The sequence below is a fragment of the Larus michahellis genome, chromosome 1 (assembly GCF_964199755.1).
Source record: "Larus michahellis chromosome 1, bLarMic1.1, whole genome shotgun sequence".
Lineage (NCBI taxonomy): Eukaryota > Metazoa > Chordata > Aves > Charadriiformes > Laridae > Larus > Larus michahellis.
The window spans coordinates 99,399,424-99,425,203 of record NC_133896.1 but is presented as its reverse complement, the minus strand read 5'-3'; the positions used below and the strand labels follow the sequence as shown (position 1 = coordinate 99,425,203).

Here is a 25,780-nt window from a genome sequence, read left to right as displayed (position 1 = left end):
TAGATACAATGTATACAAAACCTTATCAAGCTCCCAGGATGATGTCACTGGTAGGCACTGGAGAAGTCCCAGACTGGATTCAGCCGTGGGTGGGAACTGGATTCCAGAGCTGGAGTCAGGAACACACGGATCGGGATCAAAGGCAGATGAACAGACAGGGTCCTCCTCAGATGTCAGCCATTAAAGTAAGAGAGTTGACCCTTTGATCCCTCAGCTTTTATACTGAGCATGGGGCAGATGGCCAGTTGGTCAGTTTTGGGTCACCGGTCCTATCTGCTCCTCCCTGCAGGTGGGACCCCTCTATGCTTTTCCGTTTCTGACCCTCCAACGGGGCAAATAACAAAATTAGCTGACCTTGGTTATTATAGCAATAAGTATCAGCAGGAGCCTCTCTGCGTACCATTCCTTGGCACTAACTGTAAACATTGGTCTTATCACTATGAGAATGAACTGTTTTCAGCACAATATGCTGTTAATTTCAGAGAGTTAGAATAGGACTAGCTAAGAAGCAAAATTACTGAACAGAAAGTTGGTTCTGTTTTACCTCAAACCAGGACAAGGTGTTTATTTACAGAACATAGAAAAAATATCACAGTTCTTAAGCTTTACAGAGAGGTAGCTAATGTAAATGAGAGAAAGCCACATTCAACCTATTTATCCTCATGGTAAAACCTTAATGGGTTCCTTCCCTCCTGTCAGATAAGCTCCTCGCCTTACACATGTGTGTGCCTTTATCAACAGTGCCAAAGGAGTAGACCCTCTACAGCACAACCGTTCCACGTTACAGGCATTTTCAGACTCTAGCTTTGTCTCAGGGCTGCAGATGCCCATTAGTGCTTAGAGCACATGAGGTGCCGGAGAGCACCACTGAATTTGGTTTCTCGTGAAGGGACTCCAGCTCCCACTCTCTGACTCTTCTCCATGGTACAAACCTTGGCGCTGAAGTTAGGACAAGTGGGTGAGGTCCAAAGTGCTTTCTTGACCCAGACTAAAATACTAGAGTGAGTGCACCCAGTAGAGTGGTTGGGGACCCAGGAACTGCAGAAGCTTTTAAGCTGCCAGCTCAGAGATGCCTTTTTTTCCCCAGTACATTCTGTTCTCTGGTTGTCCAGGCGGTGGTGTCAGTCTGCTTTCCTTTGGGCTACTGATTCCTCACGACATTGAGTGAACTCTCTTGGGCTCAGGCAACGCCACCCCAAGACCTGGCTCCCCATACCGTGCATGAGTGCCTCCCTCCGTGCCTCACCCCAACACCAGTGCAACCAAGAGGTCTTGTGTCATCCCCATAGGTGGAAATACCTTCCCACTGTGAGCCAAGCTTCTGCCACACACGGGAGTTGGTTTGTCTTACACAGAGTCAATGCCAAAATGCACATTTTACACGATTGCCCAAGTGGGATGGGGCATGCAGCCTGTCACCAGCCTTTCCTTGAGGTCAACCATGAGACTAAGCAGTCACACTGGTGATGTGGTTGGAGACAGCTGACCCCAGCCCCCAACCCCAGGGGATATGGTGACATTGGCACATTTGATTTTCTAATGCAAACTGGTTGATTACCTAATTGGTTTATTTAAAGCTACTTCTACATTTTTATAGTTTCTGACTGGTAGTTTTCAGAAGTCTTATGCAACTCTCTCAGATTTGTGAGCAACCAGATGAAATGGGAAATTAGGAAGTGCTGACTTTCTCTCCCTTACCTGGTCCTGGAAAAATTTAGAAGTTTTCTTATATACGGGTAAGTGCATCGCACTTGAAGTTCTCCATAGTTCACAAAAAAACACTCTCAGTCAAATATGTAGCGAAGTGGTATGAAATTCATGGAATGATGAAAGCAAGCCATGGGACTGTAATCTTCAATGAATAATCAATTTATCCCAACAGTGCAGTCTGAGAGTGGCCAAAATTATTTGCTACTTTTTGTCAGCTATGGTCCCTAGTTTTAATTTTAGAAACTGGTGAAAAATATGAAGAAGCCAAAATCTGTATTAGCCAACATTTTTTCAAGTATACAATTTTTTTCTTTCAGAATGCATTTTCATTTTACAGCAAAAAAAGGGGGTTGTGTTTTTCTTTAAAAGAGAAAGGGAACAAAGTCAAATATAATCCTAAATGTTTTTATTATTAAGCTTGCCAAAACCAGAAAAAACCTGTTCTTGCAGTTCTGTTTACTTGGCTTGCTGGCTCCTCCATCACATGTGACACAGGAGACCAGATCCAAATCTGGGATCTCCTTTTTCCGTAGCATTTGACTTTTGTGGATCTGTAAAGCTCTACTGCGCAGACCTTAGAAAGGGTTGTTTTCACCTGTGTTGTAAATGACAATTAACTAGTAGAATCAAGGGAAGTTGACAAGGCAGCACTGACCTTTCCTGAATTCAAGTGCAACTCATTCAAATGTCTGGGTGGGCTATGAGAGTAACGTGTCTATCCCACCTCATTGTGCCCCATAAATGGTTATATTTTTCCCCCTGAAAACATGACAGACATCTTATATGAATAAATCAATTTTATTTAAATAAAATTACAGGTATATCTTGTCTATTATAAACTACCATATAGTTTTTCAAAGGAACCGATATTTAACAATAATTTAAATTCTCTTGAGAGCAGCTACCTTTTTCTGAGTGGTGTTTGTAAACTTGTCAGACTTCCTTCCATTCATTCAACTCAAGCAAAATCTGTTGCTAGTGACATGCTGAAGGTTGTACCTTTTTCATCATAATAGGTACCTTACTGTTCCTGGGCGTCTCTTTTGAACAATGCTTGAGAGGAACGGGTCAGGTGTTCTGTGTTGCAAAAAGCCACCCTGAAACACGTGTTTCTTTCCTTTGTGGCACCAAAAATACATCAGGCACAAAACCCTACTGTGACACCCACTCTGCTTGTATTATAAGTATTAAGCATTAAATCCAAGAGACTACTGTTTCTTTGAGGCTTCAGGATCTGTTTTTCCCTGCAGTTCTTCCAGCTTAATAACGCAATGCCACCTTCTCTTACGCGAACAAGTTTTTGCAAGAAGCCTGCCCTACAGTTCTTCATAACAGACTGCATTAGCCTTCAGGTTGGGCTTCTTTAAAGGCATCTTTGCTAAGCACGGTTGCACCAAAACCAGCGGATGTGTCTGGTGGGCTTATTTGTCCAGTTCTCTGATCATTTACGGGAGATTCACAGCAGAGACACAGAGGAAGATGGAGGTGATACCTCCCAGCAGGCTGTGTCCTGCTCGGGTTTTCTCCCAAGAAAACACACAGACCTAAAGGCACCAGGCTGAGGCGATCACGGGAGGAATCGCGGCAGGCAGCCACTCTTCTGGCCATCACGTTCAAGTACTGGCACCTTTTGTTTCTGAAAAGGCGTTCTTTTTCAAAAGGAGAGTTTGCTAAGCACCCTACCCGTTCACAGCTCATTCAGGTTATTGAATCCCATGAGGCTCACTTCGTGGACTGATTTTGGCTTACCACGACAGATTGTAATAATCTATAGACGATACATAGCCGTCGTCCTCACTGCTCAGCACTACAGAAGCTTTATACGCCAACCATGCTAACAGGAAAAAAATTCTGCCCTTTAAAAAAATCCCAACAATTTAGAGACAAGAGTGATGTGGTACAATGAAGGTAAGATTATAGCTGGGTGTAATGACACATTGCGTTTGGCCAATGTATCCCTGCTGCAATTAACAGGCAAGCTCCTCAACAAAACTGTGGATCTTCCTTCTGGCTTATGCCAACAGAAAATCTGATTTTAATGGAACCACAGTAACGAAACTCAAGTCTTAGATTTGCAGAGCAGAGTAAATATCAATTAATTCAGAGTTTACAGTGAGACCACTGCAAAGCTGATTCACGGAGCTAAAAAAATGCCATACCGACACCTAACTTACAAGAATGTCCTGAGACAGACTTCATTAAAGTTTGCCAAAATCTCCAAGGCCCTTCAGAGGAAGGCACTGAAGAAGGGCAAGCAATTATTAAGAAAAGTGGTGATCTTTGTCTGTGCATCTGCAGTTTCCCGTTTTACATTTCTAAACATAGAAATTTTGTCTGTGAGCCAACTATTCTTGCTTTCCAAAGTAGATTCATCTGGATAATCTGACACCTGGTTACAAGTGTCATTTCATGATACTTGGCAAAGATCTAAAATAATTTTTAAAACTTGCCAACTGAAGTCTTCTAAGAAGACATATCAAAGCTCAGCCAGTTTATCTTGCTTCTCCTCCTGCTTACGTTATCCCTTTAGTTTAGAGATACAGCACCGTAATATTTGTACAGTATTAAATGTAATTTATCAAGAAAAGCAATGAAGAAACTTGCATTGTTCCTGCCTATGAGAAGCAAAGTACTTTCTGAAGACCTCCTTCAGAATAAACGACCTCACTGATTTTGGAAAGGCATTGATAGGCCTGGCAGTCTAAAATTCAGCATTAACAGTATGTATGTGCAGCTAAGGAAGGTGCTCCTTGAAAACGAGAAGGTAAAAGATGCGTCCTGAAAATGAAGTGATTGTGTATGTTGCACTGAAGGTGAAACAGCTTTAGGAAAAGCCTTGAAATATTTTTATTTTCTGAGCCCTGGAATCACTTTGAGCTACAAACTATTTTATTGCCTATCTTTTTAAGCAATCAGTTTACTGCAATTAATAATTTCATGCTACTGATTTTTCTGGTTCACACTGAAAAAAATCTAGGGGAAACACAAAAGTAGAGGGACCAGATCCTACAGCGCTCATTCATCTGCCAGAGTCCGGCTCTGTATTCCCTTAGGAGGATCTGAAAATATTCAAATGACAGAAGGAACACATTTCTGCAGCACCAAACCCGACGCACTGGGACTATTTAAACATAATTTGTTGTCCTGCATTAGAATGTTTCCAAAAATAATTAGCAAATATTATTTTAGGTATTCTAAAGGGAAAGGCTGTTTTCCAGAATGATCACCTTACCACTGACAGATTTGTAAACCGGCGCCTGGCCACCAGCACGCATCCCGGGCTCAGCCCTCTGGAAAGCAGAGCGCACATGCAGTGGTGCAGCAAGTGCTCCCTCCTGCCCAGCTGCCCGTGCAAGTCTTTTGAAAGATGCATTAGAGCCAGAGCGATGCTTCAAAAATCCACCCCACAGGGGCAGTGAGATTACACCTATCAGTTATTTCCCTTTTGGTGAGGTTGGAGGCATCCCAAGCAACAGTGAGCGCCAGGGAGGGCGCTCTGTTTCACACTGCATCAAGACTTCACTAATAGTGGAGAAAATAAATACAATTGAAAAAAAAATTCAAGTCACTCACTGCTGTGGGTAGCTGGGCACAGAGCTACTATGAAGGCAACATCTGCCCTCCCACAGCTCACCTTGCAGCACTGCACAGGCTGCCAGTGCTTGCAGGGGTGACACAGGTAAAAGGATGCGAATCATCCTGCCCACAGATCAGCATATCCTGCTCCTGACCCAGGTGCTGGGTCCAGTCACATGTCTGCTACTGAGCCTTGCTGAAACACCACCAAATTCCACCGAAAGAAAGGAAGTAACTTTGGGAAAGAAACTGGCCCTGTGGTCAGGCGCTGCCCCACTGGACGTGCCTCGGCCTTTCTGGAAAAGAAGTTGCTCCATTCGCTGAGGGAAAGCAGAGTCAGTTCATTGCCTTTCAAAGTCAAAGAGGTAGGACTACCTAGGCATGAGAATGAATAACTGCAGTGGCTTTTGATCATCATACACCTCTTCAGTCCTCCTACCAAGCTTGGTGGTGTCTCTGCAGGAGTGGACACACCATACACTCTTCAAGGAAACGCTGAATGGGTTTTCAGTGAGTAGTTCTTTCCATTTAACATCAAGTCACAAGCAGAGACACGAAGGTGTTGTACAAGACAGCTGCAAGGCTTTTTTTTTTAATCTTAGGATCATATAATTGTCTAGGTTGGAAGGGACCTTAAAGGTCATTGAGTCCTCCCATCTTGTTCTACTGTTTTCCAGGTCTGCACAGTTATTTATGCACACTTACTTGCAGGGCAACAAACACCCTAATTATGGAAACTGAACAGTCTGTTCAGCAGCAGCTGGAAAACATTTTGCTTAGCTTTTAATGAGGCAAACACACAGACTTCATCATGCCGCCTCATCCACTCCAAGTCTGTCTAATACTTGTCTGGTTTTATTTGAAGCATGTGATAAGCAAGGTACTAGTGCAACCACCATAAATTGATACCAAACTTACCCTCTGCAAGTAAAGATGTAACTGTGTAGATGTAGACAGTACTTGGGGGATGATATTTGCATAGCAAGCTGTAGCGAAGAATGAATAAGATGGCAAACAAACCTAGAAATGAGGTATCAATTAGCCTAATGGTAGAGCGGGTAAACTAGTCATGCCATATTCATACTAAATTTCATCTTCTGACTCCTGATCTCGTTCAGATGTTTTCAGTAATCCCATTTCCATGGACTGGGACTGTTTAACCTTTGAACGAACTGCCCTGGAAACAACAACCAGAAAAAAGAGTTGTCAATAGTAACTCCAAGGCTCATCTGGCCATTTTTACATGGTAAAAAACTATTTAGCTCTTGCATCTCATTGGGGAACGAGGATGATTGGTTTATGAAGACTTGGAGTGGGCCACTGTGGAAGACATCGTAAAGAGGGACAGTGATTTCCAGCAGAATCTGGGCAGAAATTAACCCCAGGCCTTAATTGTAGATACCTGTATTTTAGCACGAGTGACCACTATACAATGCGAACATGTACTGTGACATCACCATGTGCTGCCTGTGACAGTACCACCTGTATGCACTGCTTGTAAGAGCTTGTTCCTATGGACGCATCTAAGAGCGTACACCTTAAGCAAATCTCAGTGTAAAGTCTAGAAAGTTCAATGTTGTGCAGGTACAAGACCAATAGCTGTGTTCACGTGGAAGCGTACTATAAAGCTGTGAAGAAGAGTGAGTCTGGCCAGCCTCCCCACGGATGGGAACTCTGCGCAGCATGCCGTGATCAACCTGGAGGGGCTTGTCTGATGCTGCAGCAGTCGCCATTCCCAGCATCCAAAGGGATGGAAGATTGCTGTCACCTTCTCTACAGTTCCCATCCTTTACATGACAAATGGGTTACCCAGCCTTGAGTGTCGGTGCCTTTTGGACTGAAATCCAAAAAGACATGGCACCTCCTCGGTGCAGAGCAAGACCGCAAGAACTATATATGGCCAAAACAATATTAAATAGGGCTATTATGACGGTAGGGGTAAAGGGGGGGAGAGAAGCATGTTTAGGACAGCGCAGGCAAAGGATTGGTAAGGTGCTGCAGGCAGAAAACGATCACACGTGGCAGAATCAGGCTCATTTTTACAACCAAGTTAACTCTGCAGTGGGAATTTTGTCAGAATTAGCACTGGGTGGCGAGGAAATGGGCTAACTTTAGAAATTAGGGGATGAAACTGGCTAGCGAAAAAGGAATCAGGCCTAATCACAGGAAATTGCTAGCGATGAAACCTGTCCAATAATCTTCAAAGTTAAGTCATGAAGCCTGCTGACTAAGCCACTTGGAATTAGTAGAGATAAGGACTGGGAGAGAAGATATTGTAGGAAAAAAAGGCCTCTCCTCCCTCTAACTTTTTATGCGCTTACAAATGTGGAAGATTATCAAAAAGAGCTCATTTTATGTGAGAAGCATTATACTGTCAGAGCTGTGCTTTATGAATGTTTTTGCCCTTCTAGTGAAGCAGAGGGTCATGTTGTCTTCACTGATTAGTGATATCTATTCTTATTTTACCTTGCAAGACAATTACTTACTTTGTGGAAACATTTTGATTTGTCAGTGAAGCTTTTATAAAATAAAGCTCCTGCTAGACAAAATAGACAGGTCTCCAAATTTTTAGTGTTTCAAGTAACTTACCAGCTGACAATTGTGTAATTCACTGCAAGTACAAGAAAAGCAAAGGCATAATGCCAGCAATAGCACATGGTCAGGAACATCATATTAGTATGGTCCGTCTGATTCCACTCCGGGCTCCCATTTGGAGGATAAAGCACAAAACCAATCTGAAATAAAATAAAAGATATTTAGCAAACATCATTTGGTGTCTGTCCTATGCCATATCATGTATCATGCTACCCATGACAAGGTAGACACTTCATTTTCTTATAGTGCTGATTATTCCGTCGATTATTATTAAATACAATTTTGTAGTCACACTCAGATGTGATGGATCATTTCACAGTTTTGTGCAGAAATGCCCCTGAAGATGCAGAGCCTGTCCCAGAGACCCCCTGCTCTTGTCCAGCAAATTACGGAGCCGGCCCAACAAGTCCTGCAGCGATCACAATTATGTGCTGTAAGGAAAGGGGACGATGCTCAGCCACGTATTGTCTGAACCACAAGCCCATCACCAACCAGCAAACCTGCCCGGCCATTTGCGCTGACTCACTTCTTCCCAGCAGCGTCTGGGAATGTGTTACATGCTTCAGAAGATGAATAATAAATTAATAAATAAAGGCGAGCCGTAAGTCTATTTCTTCTGGGTCATCCGGGGAACAGGTCAGGTTTTGAAATTATGTAAAAATGGAGCTTTCTCACCCAAGGCTATAAGTTCGTGTGAAATACGTAGCTGATTTGTTTATTCAGAGCTGGGAAAGGTCAAACCCAGATTAATGCATAATCTGGGAAACCAGTTAGCCCATGGCTACACAGGGGTCTGCTTTGACAAGCACCAGTCCTCTGTACTCTGTACTGCCTGATACTCTTAAAAATCACCGCTTGGCAGTTTAGCTGAGAATTTAGGATCCGGGAAGAGGAGGGGAGGAAGGAGGAGAAGAGAGAATGCATTTTGCATTTCCATGCAGAGAATTCAATGAATGAGGGTGTTGATGATGCAGAAAGAAAGTCCCTTCACCTTTCACAAATCTGTCACGCTGCAGCCAGTATGTGGTTTTCAGTCACACATACGGTTGAAGTCTGATGCGGTTGTGAAAAAAGCCACACTTAAATATCTTGTATTTTTAGTTCTTCAATTTTTCACTTTGAAACAAAAACCACATTGTCTCCAGAGCTAAAGAAATAACTTGTTCTAAAATTAGACCAGGCAGACAACAAAGAATAAATGGTTGCATGTAATTCCTCTTATGTAAAGCTTCTTAAATCACCAAAGAAACAAGAAAATAAAACACCAAATGCTGCAGCACCAGGTTCTTGAGTTCACTTATAGAAAAATACTGCCGTTCCGGAGGTCTGTTTTCTTGCCAGAGCAAGTATTTAAATATTTGATTTGCTGCTGTGTGTCCAGTTCTCCTAAGGAACAGCAAACGTTTTTATTAATCGTGTCTGGCCAGCATATAAAAAAGGGAAGCCAGTCTAGACATGCCGGAAAGAAAAATCACTGGAGTGACCTCAGTTCTCCACTATAAGATGAAACACACATCAGCACTAGCGCTCCCATTTCTTTGTCACAAGATCGCAGCAATTCTTCAAATTCTCTCTCTTGTTTGACAGCAGAGAAAGGGTTGCTATCAAATATCTATTAATTGGATAGAATCACAAGTGAGTGAAGGCATGGCAGCTGCATTTTGAAGAGTCCTTTTGGGAGCCACATCCCTGAAATATAAACGTTTGGGCTGTTTCTTCTTGTGCTCAATTTCCCAAACACTGGAAAAGCGGGAGGCTTCACACCACTCAATCGCTTGATGTGAATTGTGAGCTCAGATACCTTTCCAACCTAGGGTGCCACTGTTGAAACGCTTTTTAGAAAGTAGAGAGGCAGCCGATGTGAAAGATAATTTGCGCCTTTGTTCAATATATGCTCTTCGAGCAAGCCAAAGGGCGCTTTGCCTCACCTACCCAGTACGCCGCTGGGCATTTACTCACTGCTCCGCCAGCTGACACTGGGGATGAGGACTGTCTTCGCAAAGAACAGCATATATTGCTGGGCTATAAAATCACTGCCATTTGGCTGGCGAATTTTGAACAGCACGTTCCAGAGATCAGAGGGGATATTCAGTCGCCAGGGAGAGCTCAACAAAGCCACCTTAGCTTTTTTATTGATTCAAATAAAAGACACTAGAAGTAAAATGGCTTCTTCATCTGTAAAACAGATATGATAAATACTTTTATCTCTTTAATGGGACATTAAGAGTGCATTGTTTTCTATAAGTACTTTGAGGTCTGTGTTTAAAGGGCGTGTTATATCACCGGTGAAACATCTGCAAAGGGGTAAAGACGAATTTTGGCAAAGGAAGAAATTCCTAAGGCAGAAAAGTGACCTACCTGCCAGAACCAGCTGCCTTGTAATATGCAGAGGCTTGTGCGGAGCATCTCTAGCACAATACTGCCACGGAAAAAAACTTCCAGAAATATGCAAACAGCAGCCCCAAAGATTGCGAATAGCAATAACTGATGAACATGAACATCCAGCATGGCTCTCCCATGAAGATGGTAGCAAAAGAGAAAACCTGGAATAAACAAAGTGATGAGTTTCAGATATTTTCTTCCCTTGTAATCTCCCTGCATCTGCTATTAGAAAACAATGAACTTTTAGCACTTCTCTTTATGCCAATATTGCCTTCTCACTTGGACTGAGAGTAATTTTTTAAGGCTGATGCCTACGTACTGTGTACTCTTGAGGTCAGGGCAGGAAATTGTATGGGAAGCTGCAGCTCTGTCACCTTTTGTTTAAAACATGTTAACAAAAAGTCTCATTCATCTGTCTCTGCAGTGTAACAAGAGGGATGCTATGAGATATACTGTGCGTACAGGAAGTATAAATTGAGTGTGTCTCCAGTGCAATTCCAGCATGTCATTGATGTGCAGGTAAATGTACTCCCACTGGCTTTAGCTAGCATGTTGCATACCATGTCGGAACACACATTGAAGCACGTGCCCAAGCTACTGAGCACTTACCCAAAACAGGATTTTGCTGCTATTTTCATGGCATTTCTGTTGCTATCTGAGCCAGTTAGGAAAGCACAGGTACCCCTCTACAACGAGGGATCATGCTCTGGGCTGCAGTGTAGACAAACCCTCAGGGTTTAAGGAGGGCCAAGACTGATCTTTTTTATGCGTTTCAGGGAGTTAAACACCCAGGTCCCGTTAAGGCTGGTTTGAGATTCCCAGCCCAAAGACTGATACCCCTCTGCAAGTTTCACGCACACCCCTGCAGGGAGAGGTAGACTGACCTTCAATAAACACTGCTAAGGAAAGCATCATCCTGTCCATGGCCACCGGCAACGCGTTGGTCCCGTGAGCCACGATGTCAACCAACCCTGAAATGCCATAGAAGAGGTACATGGTGGCGTGTTGCCAGTTCATCAAGTGGTCCCAGTGCTTTTCCTCGTAATTATACAACTTCAGATGAGGTCCATCAGGAACAAACTGCTCGGCCACCATTCCTGCGCGTGAAATGAGAAGTATAACTATTTGTCCTGGTGCTTGAGGTATAGACTGATGATAAGTCTTCATACAAACAACAGAGGCAACACTATATCCCCACACAGCATAACACCAGTCAATTTGGGGTTTAGTCTGCCTGCCTGAGGATTGCTCTGGGTGATTGCTATGTTTTGCTCCCTTCTGCTCAGGTCGGCTGCTCCCAATCAAGTTTTTAACATGTCGTCCAAATTCAAGTGAAAATTCACAGAGCCCTCAAAGATATTAATTTTATATCCATTTTCAGGAAAACAGGCAATGGGTGGAGGAGAGATGAAACAAGTTGCTTCGCTGAGGGAAAGACCACAGAGTGAGCTCAAACATACGTTAAGCATCACATAATCCGGAGAGGAGAAAACCAGAGGAAACCAGGCTTCAGCTCCACTCCTGGTGGGACTATTTGCATCTTGCAGTTTCCAGCAGTGAAAATGGAGACAGCTATTCTGTGCTGCTTTTTTTTAAAAAAAAACAATTGCTATTGTAGTAGTCCTCTGACTGAATTTTTCAGCTGCCTTTCCCAGTGATTCAAACGTGAGTATAACACATGCTAAAGTCCCCAAAAGAAAGATTTACCATTTCAGTCCCCTGCAATATGCAGGATGGCAGACTTCAGACTCTTAATTCAAAGGGGATTTTTCCTATAAAGCCATAAAAGGAAATCCCTCCACCATGCAGAGTTATTAAAGGTCCCCTGAGAATCTATACCGAGTTAGTATTTGAATTGCTGTTCCACCGCCTCCCTTACCTTGGCCCCTCTGTGTCTTGTTAACTAGCTGCAGTATTCCAGCAAGGGGAAAGCTGCTTTTAGATATTTTATATAATCAATGAAGTTTGGGAAGGGTTTAAAATATATTATGGTTCTAAAATATTAATTATATTGTTTATAAAGGGTGGGCCAGCATCCTGCTGTAAAAGTAGATATGCTGCAGAGCAAATGCAGTCTTTTTCCACCTTTATTTCAAGTTTTCCTGACACAGAAACAGCAGGTTTTGCTCCTTTTGCTGCTTTTACTGTTTGTCCTTGCCAGGCTTTCTTGTCCACGTTTTTGATTGGAACTGAAATTACCATGAGTTAATACCTTTTTGTTTCAGGGTGAAAATAAAACCACTAGATTTCGCGTTTTAACTGCCCAACTACCTCTAGACGCTGACTGGGAGATTTGTAGGACAGATGTCCCCACTCACACCTCAAAACAAACACTATTATTTAGGTTTTGGTAATTTTATAAGGCATATCAAAGTGTATACTGTACACACAACATCACTTCAGTGCTGATGTATCTTAAGTGATACAACTTCCAGAGGGGAAGGAAAAGAAGAACAAGATTTTGGCAGAGTCTGCCCCTTAGAAAGCAGGCAACTCTGAGCATCTAAAGAAGAGTAGATAGGTAGAATCTGAAAATCTAAAAATATTAAAAATTGAGGTCCTTTTTGACTTGCAAGCCAAATATGCTGATCTCCTCAGGTCCTCTGTTATTTAGCTTACTTAATCTATAAAGGTAAATTGCTAACATACGGCCTGCTGGAATGTAAACAAGAACTAGGCACTTCCAATCAGCTGCACAGCTCACTAAACCACCCCCGTGGGTTTGTACCCAGGTCAGTCCACAACAGGAGGAGAAACAGACCCCTCTCTCTCCCTGTTGCAGGAGTCCTGCAGCAATAACATCTGGAGTTCAGTCTTTCTTTCTGAATATTTTCACTTTTGAATGACACGATTGAAGAAGCATCTGCATTTACATATTTTATCAGTAACTCAGTGGAGACGACCGACAGCTGGGATGGCTGGATTCGAAACAGAAAAGCAATGCTCCCGCAGCCTGGTGCTCCCAGTCTGCATGTGAGATTTGCCTAAATACCTTATCTCCCACCCTGAAGTAGTAAAAAGCATACGAACACTCAGATGGGCCAGCCGTGAAGTAGTCAGGAGACTGTAAAGAAGCTCCAGAAGAGAGCTATGGATTGAAACCATGTCACAGTCACAACTATGTAATTAACAGCAGTGGCCCCACTAGTTCTTAGATTCATGGTGTTTAAAGGACAAAATACCAAACCACAATGAGATATGTTTTATCAGAGAACAAAATTTTTTTTAAAAAAGTGTTAAAAGACACAGCCTTTTTGTTGTCTTCTCCAAGTCCACCTTACTTACCAATCAGGGCAAAGACAGCTTTGATGATCCCCTCAACAAACTCCAGGCGCTGAAATCCTGCCCTGGAACCAAGGTAGCAAGCGTTCTTGTTTTTTCTACAGGCATACTTCAGTGGGTACTTCACTGACCACCACAAGCCAAAAAGAAGGAAAAAGCTTCCAGGGAGCGCGTGCCCTTTGAAATTGCCCATGGTTTTATGTTAGGCGATGCCTGAAGGTGAAACAAATGCAGATCAATTATGGGAATACTAGGAAAATTCTGTGGGTTATATTTTTAAAGTATCCCCTTGCATAGATCAAAAGAGTGACACTGAATTAAGTAATCATACTTAATTTAAAAATAGATCTGGGTAATTATCTTCCCTGGTGGTTCAAAACACCAAGCCACTCTCCCCAGTTTCATAGCTTTGCAGAACAAGAGTAAGAGACCGAATGCAAAGCTGAAATGCAGAGCTGGCAGTTGGCAAGTTAAGAGAAAAAAAGCCATAGTACACCATGTCATACTGTTGAAGTTGTACTAGCAAAAGAGAGAACGTGAATTGAATATTCACAATTCGGTTCTTTCACCTTTAGAGAGGGTTTTATGTTTCTTTACTGCACAAACAGAAATCAAGAGAATACCCGACTGAGGAGAAATGAATTTTATACAGAGCCGATGGGTAACTCTTCATTAATAAACTGTATTTGGTATTTCAATCCAGATGTCTCATTATGATTTACAAACATCAAGGCACACTCAACAGGTGAATTATGCACCCACAACTAGAAATATATTGTTAAGTACATCAAGTGCGCTGAGTGATAAGGTTATTAGTTGGTCAGTGTTACACGGTCATTTAAAAGCAGTGCCATTAATAAAGCCTAGTAATTCTGGTCATCATCCCAACTTTTAGGAGTTCCAATAGTTTCTTCATTAAAGTGACAGTTCTAACATTAAATTGCAATTTTTCTTTAAGTTATTATAGACTGAATTGTTGTGCATTGTGACCCAAAGGCATATTAAATCTTTGCACAGGCAATAACCAAGAGGAGCATTGGCAACCTGTACTTTCTGTTATTATCATTTCTGACTTAAAAATCCAGTCACCATACTACACTGGAGCCATCTGGTTATGAACAGAACGTGGAGGCTCTGGTATATTTTTCTTTTCAGTAAGTATTTCCTATGGTCAGCGCTGCATAAGAAGTTTTAAACTGTGGCTTGTGGGCCATGGAGTACTTGCAGATGGTTCACGTAATGCTGTCTAGTCACGTAGCGTGAGCCCTCTCTTATTTCTGGAGGCTAAACTCCACTGAAAGCATTAATTATTTTTTTTAAGAAGAGAAACTTTTCCACATGCATAGGTCCTGAAGCTGCCATAAGACTATTACCCAACGGCCCAAGGAGAGGTGTCCTATATAGCCACAAAGGAGAAGAAAATAAATACGACTGTTCATGCGTAGCACGAGGCGGGCTGTGATTTAAACAGGGATGCTGAAGAGGGTCCTGGCCCCCCTGCCTGTCCCCTCCTCTTCCAGAGCTGACCCTTAAAGTCCGCCTGAGTTGGTGCCTGTGTGTTTTATTTGCAGGTGGGAAAGCACTGCTCACTCTCAAGCAGCCTACAGCGCAGTCGGGCTCTCAGTGGTGCGGCTGTGGGGCTCAGACCCACAGCTGAGACCCAGCCCCCACGGTCTTGCAGAAGAGGTTCCTCATTTCAGGACGTCTTTAGTTCAAAGACTCTGACCAGCTTGTGCATCACTGCCAGTACTCACTGTGCCATCATTTGCCTCAAAAAGGAGCTGAAGTTTTAGACAGTCACCTAAACTTTGCTTTAAGCTTTGAAATACTTCTTTTGCTTTGAAAGCCTTAATTTCTGATTCTTCCGAAACTTGCTGGCCTGAAAGACATTGCTGTCTTTTCAGACAGGTTGGGTTTTTTCCTTCTTTTAATGAAAAGAAGAGGGGAGGTGTGGGGAGTGGCCTTTCCTTGCCATGTATCTGGTCTCACTGAACACCATTCATTATAAAGACTTTATTCATTAGATATTTTATTATTCACCAGAGGTACATAGCACTCCAAATGGAAAGATTTACCCTACATCCCACATCAAAGCGAGATACTGGATTAAAAAGGTAAATTAAACCTCTGAAAAGCCTCCCTCTAGGAGAGTACGGCTGCCGTAAGAGTCAAATGAAGAACAGCGTGTTAATGTCATTTGTAGCGCACGGTATACAAAACTTCAAAAGTTATTCTCACTCTGTAAATTCACACCTGGTTTATCTAGAGCTCTAATCACTGCAGGACTTTTCTGCCCTAAGTCTGGGTAATCCATCAAGATACTCTGTTAAAAACTACTTTTTGCTGGTCAAAACAAGGGGAAAAAGGAAAAGATTGATACAGCAGCTACTGCTGTGTATCCAACATAAACAAAACAGAACCAGAAAAACTTATTTTTTACTATAAGCAATTCAATCATGTATTATTAGCTTTAGAGAGTGTAAACTTCAGTGTGAGTTCATCCAGAGATGTTGGGGACTATTTGTAGGATTTCTCTAGAAAGAGACACATCAGATCTCCCAGCCAGTTGTTGCGGCAGACCTTTGGGACACTGAATCTCAACACAGTTGGCTTCAGAAAGGAGTTACGTGAATTATACTTCAAATCCTTAGTAAACTTGAAAACATCATGACAGAGCTCGCCTTAAACTGATTAAATGTCCCAATTCATGAATTTTCTCTTATCAGGCCTGAGAGTTTATTTTGATGAGGCTAGAAGTCAACTGCCACCACACACAATTTTGATGTGACTGGGCAGTTTTGCCTACAAGTAACCTGGGTGATATCGCATGGTTTGGAGGCACGGTTTGGAGTGTGAGGCAGGGGTGCAACGGGAGGTGAAAGGAGGAGGATGGGATGGCAGGCTGCTGCCTTTCCACACTGCACTTTGGCATCCCCCTGTGCAGCCCAGGACAAAGCATGTCCTGCCAGCTCTTCTGCACAGCTTTGGACATGGCCAGTTTTGATACCTCAGGTGCTATCTTTTGGATAAAGGTGGCATCAGCGGGTTATGAGAATACTTTGGCATCAAAACTTCCTTGCTGCCCACCACCTTCCCTAGAGCCCATCATCAGCCGCAGATGTGAGCAGAGAAAATCCTGAGGCTGCCCCACAGCTGGGTGCCGTGAGGTCTGGGTTCAGCCATGCGGGGTCTGCTCGCCCTCCCTCCACTGCTCCCCAAAGCCAACCAGTCACACCAGGTGCTGCAGGCCTACCTGCAGCTGGTGACCTTCTTGCACGACCTCAACCCTGCCCAAATCCTGCTCCTAACCCTGCCAGGCAAAGCCAGTGGTGCTGGTGCCTACAAGAGGCACGCAAACAATCGGCGTCACCCAGCCACAGCCCTCACCATGGATGAGTGGGTTTGGCTTTCCAGCGAGCAGACATTCCCCTGCCCATCGCTGATCAAACCACCCCTATTACCTGCTGCGGGCACCACCCAGGATCCCTGCAGGCTCACTCAGCTTCTCATGTCTCCATCCTGAAACCTCACCACCCAGGACCCTTTCACCACCACCAGCCACGGGGCCACAGCAGCCAGGGCACTGACAGCAAATTTTGGACTTGGGCAAAGCAAATTTTGGACCCTACCTGTGGGAAGCTCCCTCCCCACTAGCCAGCAGGGCTGCCACCCCGACGTGCGTGCCCAGGAACCAGGAGACAGGACACACGCTCCAGGCCAGATTTGGGCTTTCCACAGCAAGTATTCCTCAAAATCCCGCCCTCGGGAGGGTGTGGGACACGCCAGGAGGGGTACGCTGCTGTCAGGGTTCAAGGGTACCCATGGGCCTTAATTCCCCAACCAGCCTCACCCAGGAAGCCCACCCCGGCACCCACACCCAGGGGGTCGGGTAGGAAAGGACGGAAGAACAAAGGCAGGTTCCAAGTGAGCATTCAAGAAAAGGTGTGCATTTTGGGGGGTATTAAAAGCTGCCTTTTCAGCCTGAAAATTATCTCACCCTGGCACAAGAATGAAAGGCAGGTAAGAAACAGACTTACATGACTGATTTAAACATCTTCTAACTTTTTCAAAAGGGATGTTTCGCAAGATTTACTGGTTTGATTTCTGGTCTCTTCAGGCTGCCTCAGTGGGGACTAAGGCAAGACTTGCAAGTGGTATGGAGAAAGTACCTATACTGCCCGGTTACTCAGACGGTTTCTCAATCGTCTCTTGAAGAACTAGGTTAGTTTCCCTTTTTTCCCCTTCTCCCTTTACAAAAAAAAAAGACAGGGGCTTAGGCAGAGTAACCTGTACTGGACGGGGACACAAGCAGTAGCCAAGCCAGCGAGCCCTGCTGCAGGCAGCTTCCCTTCCCTGCACGTTCTGCTGCCACAGCAGCACGCCTCGCAATTTCCTGTGTTTATCAAGCCCTGGGGGATGTTAAAGAGCACAGTCAACCAGAAACGTGTTTTGTTTTGTTTTGTTTTTTTCCAGAAATGACACAAGTTATGAGGCCACAAACTCACTCTGCTGCAATGCATTTGTGTCTGCTACAGAGCCATAGGGTAACAGAAGTTAAAACCTAAGATTACACATGAGCAAAGTTACTGCAATGGTAAAAACGAAGTGTTATTTTTCTCCCATGTGCTAGATTAAGAAACAATGATGTGGAGTTTATAATATTTGATACGAAATGTTTTTTTGTCTCTAAAGCTGCAGGAATTGATCATGATGTCAGTGAGAATAATGCACCCAGACAAGAGGAGGAAATAACAAATTTGTAGACACTTTCTAATCATTGCACAAATTGTGATCATACAGCTTCTACCAAAAACTGGAATCCAGGAAAGTTCAATGCACCTAAGACAAAGAAAATCACAGGCAAGTTTACTTCACAACCAAAGTTTCCTACTTGCACTTAAAGATGTATTCAAGATGTAAGTGCCTTTTAGCCTGCAGCCATTAAATTGTGAACATCACGGAGACCCACGCTGATCTGAGAAACAATGTCTGCTGTAATTAATTTGTTCACTAAATGCAATGCTGATTTCATGTCACAACTAAAAGCATTTCAGCAACTACAGCCTCACATTTTCAGATGAGATCACTGCTCTGATGTTAAGGAAATACCCAGTTGGCACCTATAGCTCCTTCAGAATTAAACTGGAACTGAGTACTATGTATCCCAATGAAAGCAGGACTCAAGACTTCTTGAAATACAAAAAAATTACAGTACAGGCTCAGGTCCAAAAAAAAGAGTTGGCATGAATAGGCATCTCTGAAGCCTGTAAGAGAAGAATTCACTCCTTAGTAAAATCTGCAGGCATGCAAGACAGGGATGAAGAATAAAAACGCCACAGAGAGAATGACCAGAAATCTAGGTATTGGCTTTAGAAAGGAGGGACTCCAAGACACCAATTCTCATAGTGCTGCGTTGGGACCCACAACCTCAACTACGCTATTTTTTCAGAGCCTTCCATCTGTCAACAACTCCTCCTTCCCAGACACTTGTCCTACTCAGCCCTTCGAGCGCTCCTTGCTGTGTTTTTTCATCTCCTGTGACCTTCAGTTTTCTGGCTTGCTTTTCCCTTTCTCTGTGCATCTGCTAACTGTTTCTGCTCCCATATTGGAGCAGGCCATCTCTAGGGGTTATCCAGGGACAACAAATGCTCCATAATAATCTTACCATTGGCTCTTGATATCAGAGCAGCTGCTAGTCTGTGGATATGAAATTTTTAGTTCCCCCGGACTGCCAATTTGGACCCTTTTATTCAGATCACCACAAATTCAAAAAACACACGCACAAAAAAATAAATCTTGTAATTGCATGGGATACATAAGGGTCATTTTTTCCTATGAAAGATTCATAGTTTCTTTATTGGCCATAAAACCTGGTATTTCCTAGCACTGCCTGAAATAAAGGGTAAAATAGCATGGGTATGTGAGTAAACTATTGCAGGTATGAGAATGCTACCTCCTGTGGGAGTATGTTTGGCTTCAGCCACCGCAGACACTTCCCTGCCTGCAGGAACCCGGCGGTAGCCGCTGCCTTCTGTGGGGTGACCTTCCAGCTGTCCCCTCCGCAGAGCAGCAGTTCCCTTCCCCGCAGAGGTCACGGCAGACTGCTGCCCTCAAAGCCAGGTGCTGCCCGTGCACGGCTCCTCCCAACCCAGCGGGTGCGAGCAAGTTTTTGATTGTGTGCAGATTGTGCCGGACAGACAGCATGGTGGAAGGATGTGCTGCCACATCCCACTGCTGTGCTGCGGCAGCTCCTCGCTGACATCCGAGACTGGCTCCCTCTTCCAGTCCACCTGGTGCTGGGCTCAGATAGAGCTCTTATTGCTTCCTGATTTTAACTTGAATTGTGCCAGCTAGTGAAATTCCTATGTGCTCTCTCTTTTTAAAGTCAATTCCTCTCATTGCCTTTAAAACAGCCCAAGTGACTTCAGTGAACAACTTCTGCAGGACCCCAGGTATCCCTGAAGGCCCACGGTCAAGCAGAGGTGATACCACCAGTAAGAAGATTGTTCCCTGTACTCAACCTACATGTAGTAGCTCACCTGCATGTTCTCCACTTTCCTAATAGGAAAATGGGAGGAGAGAGTAAAAGTTTGTTATGTCAACTGATGATTTATTGCTCAAAGACCATCTCTGGAGAGGAAATGAAATAAAATATTATTTGGTTTCTGCTAGCATCACTTTTCTGGACCTCGCCTTACAGTGTCTTCACAATACAGTCAGGGCTTCAGTGGAAGGATCTAGTAAGACAGCAAAGCTGACAGGACCACTGGACCATGACCAATATTTGTAATGAATACTGATGACCGCCTGGGCTGTGACAAATCCTGCGTTTGACACTTACAGAGCACTTTACAGACTGTTAGAAGTTGCTGCAATTGTTATTTGTGTTTCCAAATACTTCTTGAAGACAAGGAGACATAACCAAAAATAAAGGGTGTTTACTGAGAAAACTCAATGTTTGAGTGGTCTAAAGTGCTATTTTCTGCCTGCAAGGAAGCCAGGTCTGAAAGAGAAAAGTGAGGAATTCTGTTCTTGGAGAGGGACAGATCTTCAGGAATGGAAGCCAGGGCTTGCTGACCGCAATATGACTTCTAGTTCTTCAGCTGCAAGGGTTGTTCCCTTACTGTGGCTACCAGTGACTGCAGAAAAGGAATTTAGATTCCTCTTCATTATGTACAGTACCAGATATTGGGATGACTGAGGCCTTCGAATGAGAAACTGGAATATTACCAAGAAGACCCTCTTCTAAAGAATCGCCAAACACTAACAAAATATGGTAAGCAAAAGCGTCATGCTGTGCTGTGCATATTAGTAAGCTTTCATCTTAAGGATAGTCTCAAGTTAACAAAAATGAGCTCATCTCAACAAATGCAAGAGCATTAGGAAGTCCCTGTTGGTGTTCATAAGAAGGACTCGGTTTTCTTACCAAAAAATTACAAACCAACCAATGTGATGCTCATAACAGCTCATACCTGGGCAACAAGCAGGTGACACCTATAAGAGATGAACTTCTCCCGTGCCCTGCTAGGGAAGAGACTGGAAACCAGGGGCATGTGTCCAGAATACTGCTTTCTAGTGGGACACTGTGCTGCATTTTGCTGTCTCCTCCTGCTGAGATCCAGCCTCTTCCTCTTGAATCTCTGCTTTCTGAAGTTATTTGATTAAGTGATTCTTAACCTTCAGCCATCCTGTCTGTCTGTGGAGTACAGTTAGGTAGTGTGAGCCCTCAGGACTCTTAGCTGGCAAACAGAGCGATTTAAAATAAGTGTTTAAATCTCATGGATTTGGATGCCGTAACCAATGATATCTGAGTGTTTAGGGCTTGCAGCGTTGCAATGTGGTAAGAAGGAAAAAACAAATTCTAAAAAGCTTTCTTGTCGGTAATTTCCATAAAGCCGCGCAACAGAGCAGAAGGTGGGATTTGCACCTAGAGCTTTGCCTCGACTGCCTTGCCTTTGTACCTGGAAGTTTTCTCTGCAAGTCTTGTCTGTCGAGATCAGGGTGCTTGGTGTACGGCTTGTCACAAGGGTGACCAAGCGCACCGCCTCTACCAACTATTGCTTGGGGGAAACGCACTCTCAACAGCAGAAAGATGTGTGGGTCAGAAAAGAAAGAGAAACACTAATGAATAAATGGGAGCGTTGGCAAGGCAGCCTGTAACATTGATAAGAGCTGGGAGAAATGGCTGGCTGAGCCCAGCTAGGAAAATCAAAATGCATCAGAGAAACAGGTGTAGTTCCTCTTTGTGGGACCACCTTGTAGTCACTAAACGGCGATCAGCTAGGGCTAATGCAACATTAGCAGAAATTAATAATAATTAGCAGTCCTCCATAATGCAAGGCTACAGTAGCAGCAGCTTCAGTTCCTGCTGCCCCTCAGATGACAAAATTAATGGAGGGAGCAAGAGTAACGCTATGGAGTAGGAACTTTGTAATTCAATCAGACCAGCAACCGCAGCAAGGGGCCGTATCCTCTTCCAAAACCAGTGACGTTACAGATGCTACACTCTGTATCTTAGAAATCTCTCAAGTGCAAAGTCATGCAGAGCAAGAGTTTTAGGAATTTTGCTCAGATGGCATAAAAAATGTTATAGCAGGCCCTGATTTAGGCATAAATGGATTAGAAGGGACTTTAGTCTCCTTTTTATCTTCTGGAGCCAAAAGGAGTGCCAGAACTCAAGGTCTGGCTCACGCTGCACAATGAGACAGGAGTGCCACAGCAGAGTGACACTCTACTAAAAACTAACATGTTTCAAAAACAATGTTAAATTATTTATAGTCCCTGGGTTTAGGAACTTTGCCTTGCTCATAGCTAGGAAGAGACAATCAAAATGACCACTGCTGCCAACTGCAAGTGAGCGTGAGCATGTTTGGTGACATCTAAGAAACGGAGTAGGAGCCAACTGACTGAGGTTTGACACTGGGGAGTCTTGATTCATGTACGTCTTCAGACTGGAAAACAAGGGGCCTGTTTTTGTGCTGCTGCACTGGCCATTTGCAGTACTGCGTAAAATGATATTTCCAGGCAGATTTGGTGTCCAAAAGAAGAATAAACAGAGAGCAGTTTGCCTAAACACAGGCATAATTATTCAAGCCACAACTCAAGGTTCATTTGACTTTTCTGCCCCAGCAGTTATTTCTACCCACACTCTCCACATCTGAGAGAAATCTGTTTGGTTTACCCAACTCCATTTGTAAAGAGAAAAATACACGAAAAGCCCACATAAGCAACCCTGAAAAGCAGCAAAAGACATCTGTGCAAACTTCGGAAATGTAACTTCAATGATGAACTTGCATCTAAAATGGATATTGAATACATTCCTTTTACTTGTGATGATTTATGGTACAATGTATGCCATAATTTAAAGAGGTCTACAATAATATAAGGTGATGCAAAGTTATACATACTGGAGACACCGCAAGTTCTAGATATGTAAATGCATATTAATCATCATATATTCAGTTTTAAAATGAAGAAGCATAAATAACTTTTCTTTGAAGTACTTCTATGTTTCAGTTCCTAAGCTCTGAAATTTCAGAAAGCCATTTATCAGACAGGTAATTAAATGTTTGATACCATGTCAAGTACTAAGCATTATTGGGAGAGAAGAATATGATTTATCACTGAAAAATTGAGACAACATATTCAGGGACTGTAAGTGACTAACACCGTAAGTGTTTTTCCAAGGGTTATTCTATTTTGCAACAGAATAGAGAGGTTGGAAAAACCTAATTTTAGAGTTTCTCTCATATAGTAAGTAGACACGGCTACATGTAAAGTCTCCTGATTTTTCCTGGAAATTCAAGTTTGAACTTACGTCTCCATTTGAAGCACCCAAAGAAGAGAGAGGAAAAAAATCGGGCAAGAAATTTAAAACTATAGTGGATGTTTTATTCCCATCCCTAACACTCAATCCCCCTTTCTTTAACGATCCGGAACCGCTGCTGCAAAAGCTCTCGTACCTGGGGTAAGACCATGCGGATGACTCCAAGGGCTACAGTCGCGTTTTAACACCAGCAATCTTTTCAAAAGCTACTTCTGATTTAAAAGTCCCGTCCGCGATTTCCACCTCAGGAGTCCTGTCCCCCTCCCCGCCCCAGTCCCGTGGACCGAATTAAAGCAAACATGGAGTGTTGTCCTTTCACTCGGGAATATTAACACCACCATCACCACCCCCCAGCGTATTAATCACCCGCCTCACCCCCGCCCTGCCTTCACCCCGCGTTTCCCGCTCTGCGCGGGGGAGAGCTCCAGCCTTTCCCGGGGCTGGAGGCAGCCGGGCTGCCCTTACCTCCTCCGCCCTGCTCTCTCGCAATTTCTTCCTCCGTCTCCCCCGCAGCCCCTCGGCCCCCGCTCCGAGGGGTTTCGCTGCCGGCCTGGGCCAGCCCCGCGGCCGCGGGACCCTCCAGCTGCGGCCGCCGGCGGATGCGCCGCTGCCGCCCCCCAGATGTTGGCGGCGCGGCCGCCCAGATGTTCCCCTGGCGGCCCCGCGGTGGGGGGGGGGGGTGAGGCGGGCGGGAGCGGGCGGTTTCCTGGCCGGGAAGGACCCAGGGCAGAGCCAAATAAAAGGGGGTCGGGGAAAGCCAGGTTTCGGCGGGATCCGGCGCAGCCCGGTGTCCGTCCTCCCCCCGGCTCCTGCCCCGCTTTCCAGGAAAAGCAGCCGGGGTCCGGGGCTCACGGCCGGGGGTAGCGGCTCCCACTCGCCCGGGCAGGCTGAGAAAAGTAGACAAAGTAGAGCGACTTGCTGACACACAAACCCTCCTTTGATCGCTGCGTCTAACAGCGGCTTTTTTTAATTATTTGCCTTTTTTTTTTTTTTTTTCTCCTCCCGTGGCTTTTCTCCACGAAAATGAGCACCCGTGGCTGTAGTTCCTGTAATTTTGCAGGAATGTATGGCAGAGCCCTGAATCCAAAAGAAGAATGTCTAAAAATAAAATTGAAAGGATGAAGCCACGGTTTTATTTGCAAATGTCATGCTGTAGTAAACAGTGTTAGTGACATTACTGCATCACTCACAATATAGTGAAAAGCATTTTATACTGCACCACCTCTGTTATATTAGCCTGCAGAGAACACCAACGAAATCCTTAAATCTTACGTATGAAAAAAATCCTCCTTTGAGGTATTTGCCAGGAAGTTGTGATAATCAGGTTTTGAAGCTCTGTTTAAACTACACCAGAAACCTCCCTCACCTTCTCCCCCTGTCAGCATCAAGCTCTTGCGCGGCCAGCCTCCCCTGTGGCTGTTGGAATAGCCAAGCCAAGGTGCACCTCTCCCCACTAGCTAGTCATAACTGGGACTGAATTCTGAGAGTCCCCTAATTTAAGATTTTTGCTTTCCAGGATCCAAAAACGTTTCGCTTTGAGAAATTTGTGGATGAAATTAACTCCATGTAAAGATTAAAAATTTAGATCAACAGTGCATTTCTGTTTGACACTTTTTCACCTTTGGTTATCTTCTCAGACAGCTCCATCCCTGCCTGTCTCTTTAGTATAAAGTGACACTTTCACTATCAGATAGATAGTACTCCAGCAAATACCCTTCGGCATCTGGCAAGCAGATGCCTTTGCAGGTTGGGTGATGTAATGAGTACAGAGAAAAAAAGCAATTAATATTTTCCAGAAGGACTACTTCTCTGTAAACAGTGTTTCAGAAATCCAGCCGCTGTGGCAGCTGCTCCTCTCTCATGGTCTGAGTGACTTCTTTTGCAATTTTTTTTTAGACGGCAGAATGCATCTCACGTAATGACATTAATTCCTACCTAATGGATATCCCTCTGTTGCGCAAGAGTTTTCAGTTAGACTGAGCTAAATCAGTCAATGAAAGTGATAACTGTAATTACCTCATCTATTTACCACTGGTTTGATGTGTTTGTCTTGGCAGTGGAGCAAAAATCACTTCCTGGGATTCCTCACTTCCATCCATACTTAAGATGACTTAAAAGTGATTCTAAGTAACGATTAGTGTCTCTGATGTCAAAAACTCCAATTAGCATCCCGGAAACCCTGCAGGGACTCTGCGCTTCTGCGAGGATCATTGCAGTGTGCATTAAAGTAATCACAGAGAAGCGCGCACATAGAATGTTCTATAAAACTGCTAGGGACTACAGAAAAAACAAAGCACCCTTTGCAGTTTTTTACCAGAGGTCAACAAGAGTCCAACAGCACTAATCCATTCCATAAAGTTCAGACCCTCCTTCGTTTTCAGCTTGTTCCTCTTACCTTATTCCAAAGTT

At 43.9% G+C, this 25,780-nt stretch overlaps 1 protein-coding gene across 2 annotated transcripts; it reads right to left on the bottom strand.

The window, feature by feature from the left end:
• Positions 1-2,500: 2,500 nt before the first annotated feature.
• On the bottom strand, positions 2,501-24,635 carry TMEM45A (transmembrane protein 45A). Of its 2 annotated transcripts, none has more exons than XM_074595712.1 (6): positions 23,837-24,635; positions 13,549-13,758; positions 11,148-11,360; positions 10,240-10,424; positions 7,876-8,021; positions 2,501-6,463 (listed from the first exon to the last, which is right to left on the bottom strand). In XM_074595712.1, the coding sequence occupies exons 2-6, from the start codon at positions 13,736-13,738 to the stop codon at positions 6,370-6,372; spliced, it is 828 nt and encodes a 275-aa protein (XP_074451813.1). In that variant the 5' UTR covers positions 13,739-13,758; positions 23,837-24,635; the 3' UTR covers positions 2,501-6,369. The 2 variants fall into 2 exon arrangements, with proteins under 2 accessions (XP_074451813.1, XP_074451802.1); XM_074595701.1 differs by having other exon boundaries at positions 2,501-6,306.
• Between the last annotated feature and the right edge of the window lie 1,145 nt (positions 24,636-25,780).

Excerpts from the sequence above, each read along its gene's own strand:
- TMEM45A (XM_074595701.1), bottom strand. The coding sequence starts at position 13,738 with ATGGGCAATTTCAAAGGGCACGCGCTCCCTGGAAGCTTTTTCCTTCTT. Across the intron at positions 11,361-13,548 it reads AGCTGTCTTTGCCCTGATTG|GAATGGTGGCCGAGCAGTTT; the intron begins GTAAGTAAGGTG and ends TTTCACGCGCAG. Across the intron at positions 10,425-11,147 it reads CTTAGCAGTGTTTATTGAAG|GTTTTCTCTTTTGCTACCAT; the intron begins GTCAGTCTACCT and ends TGTTTATTCCAG.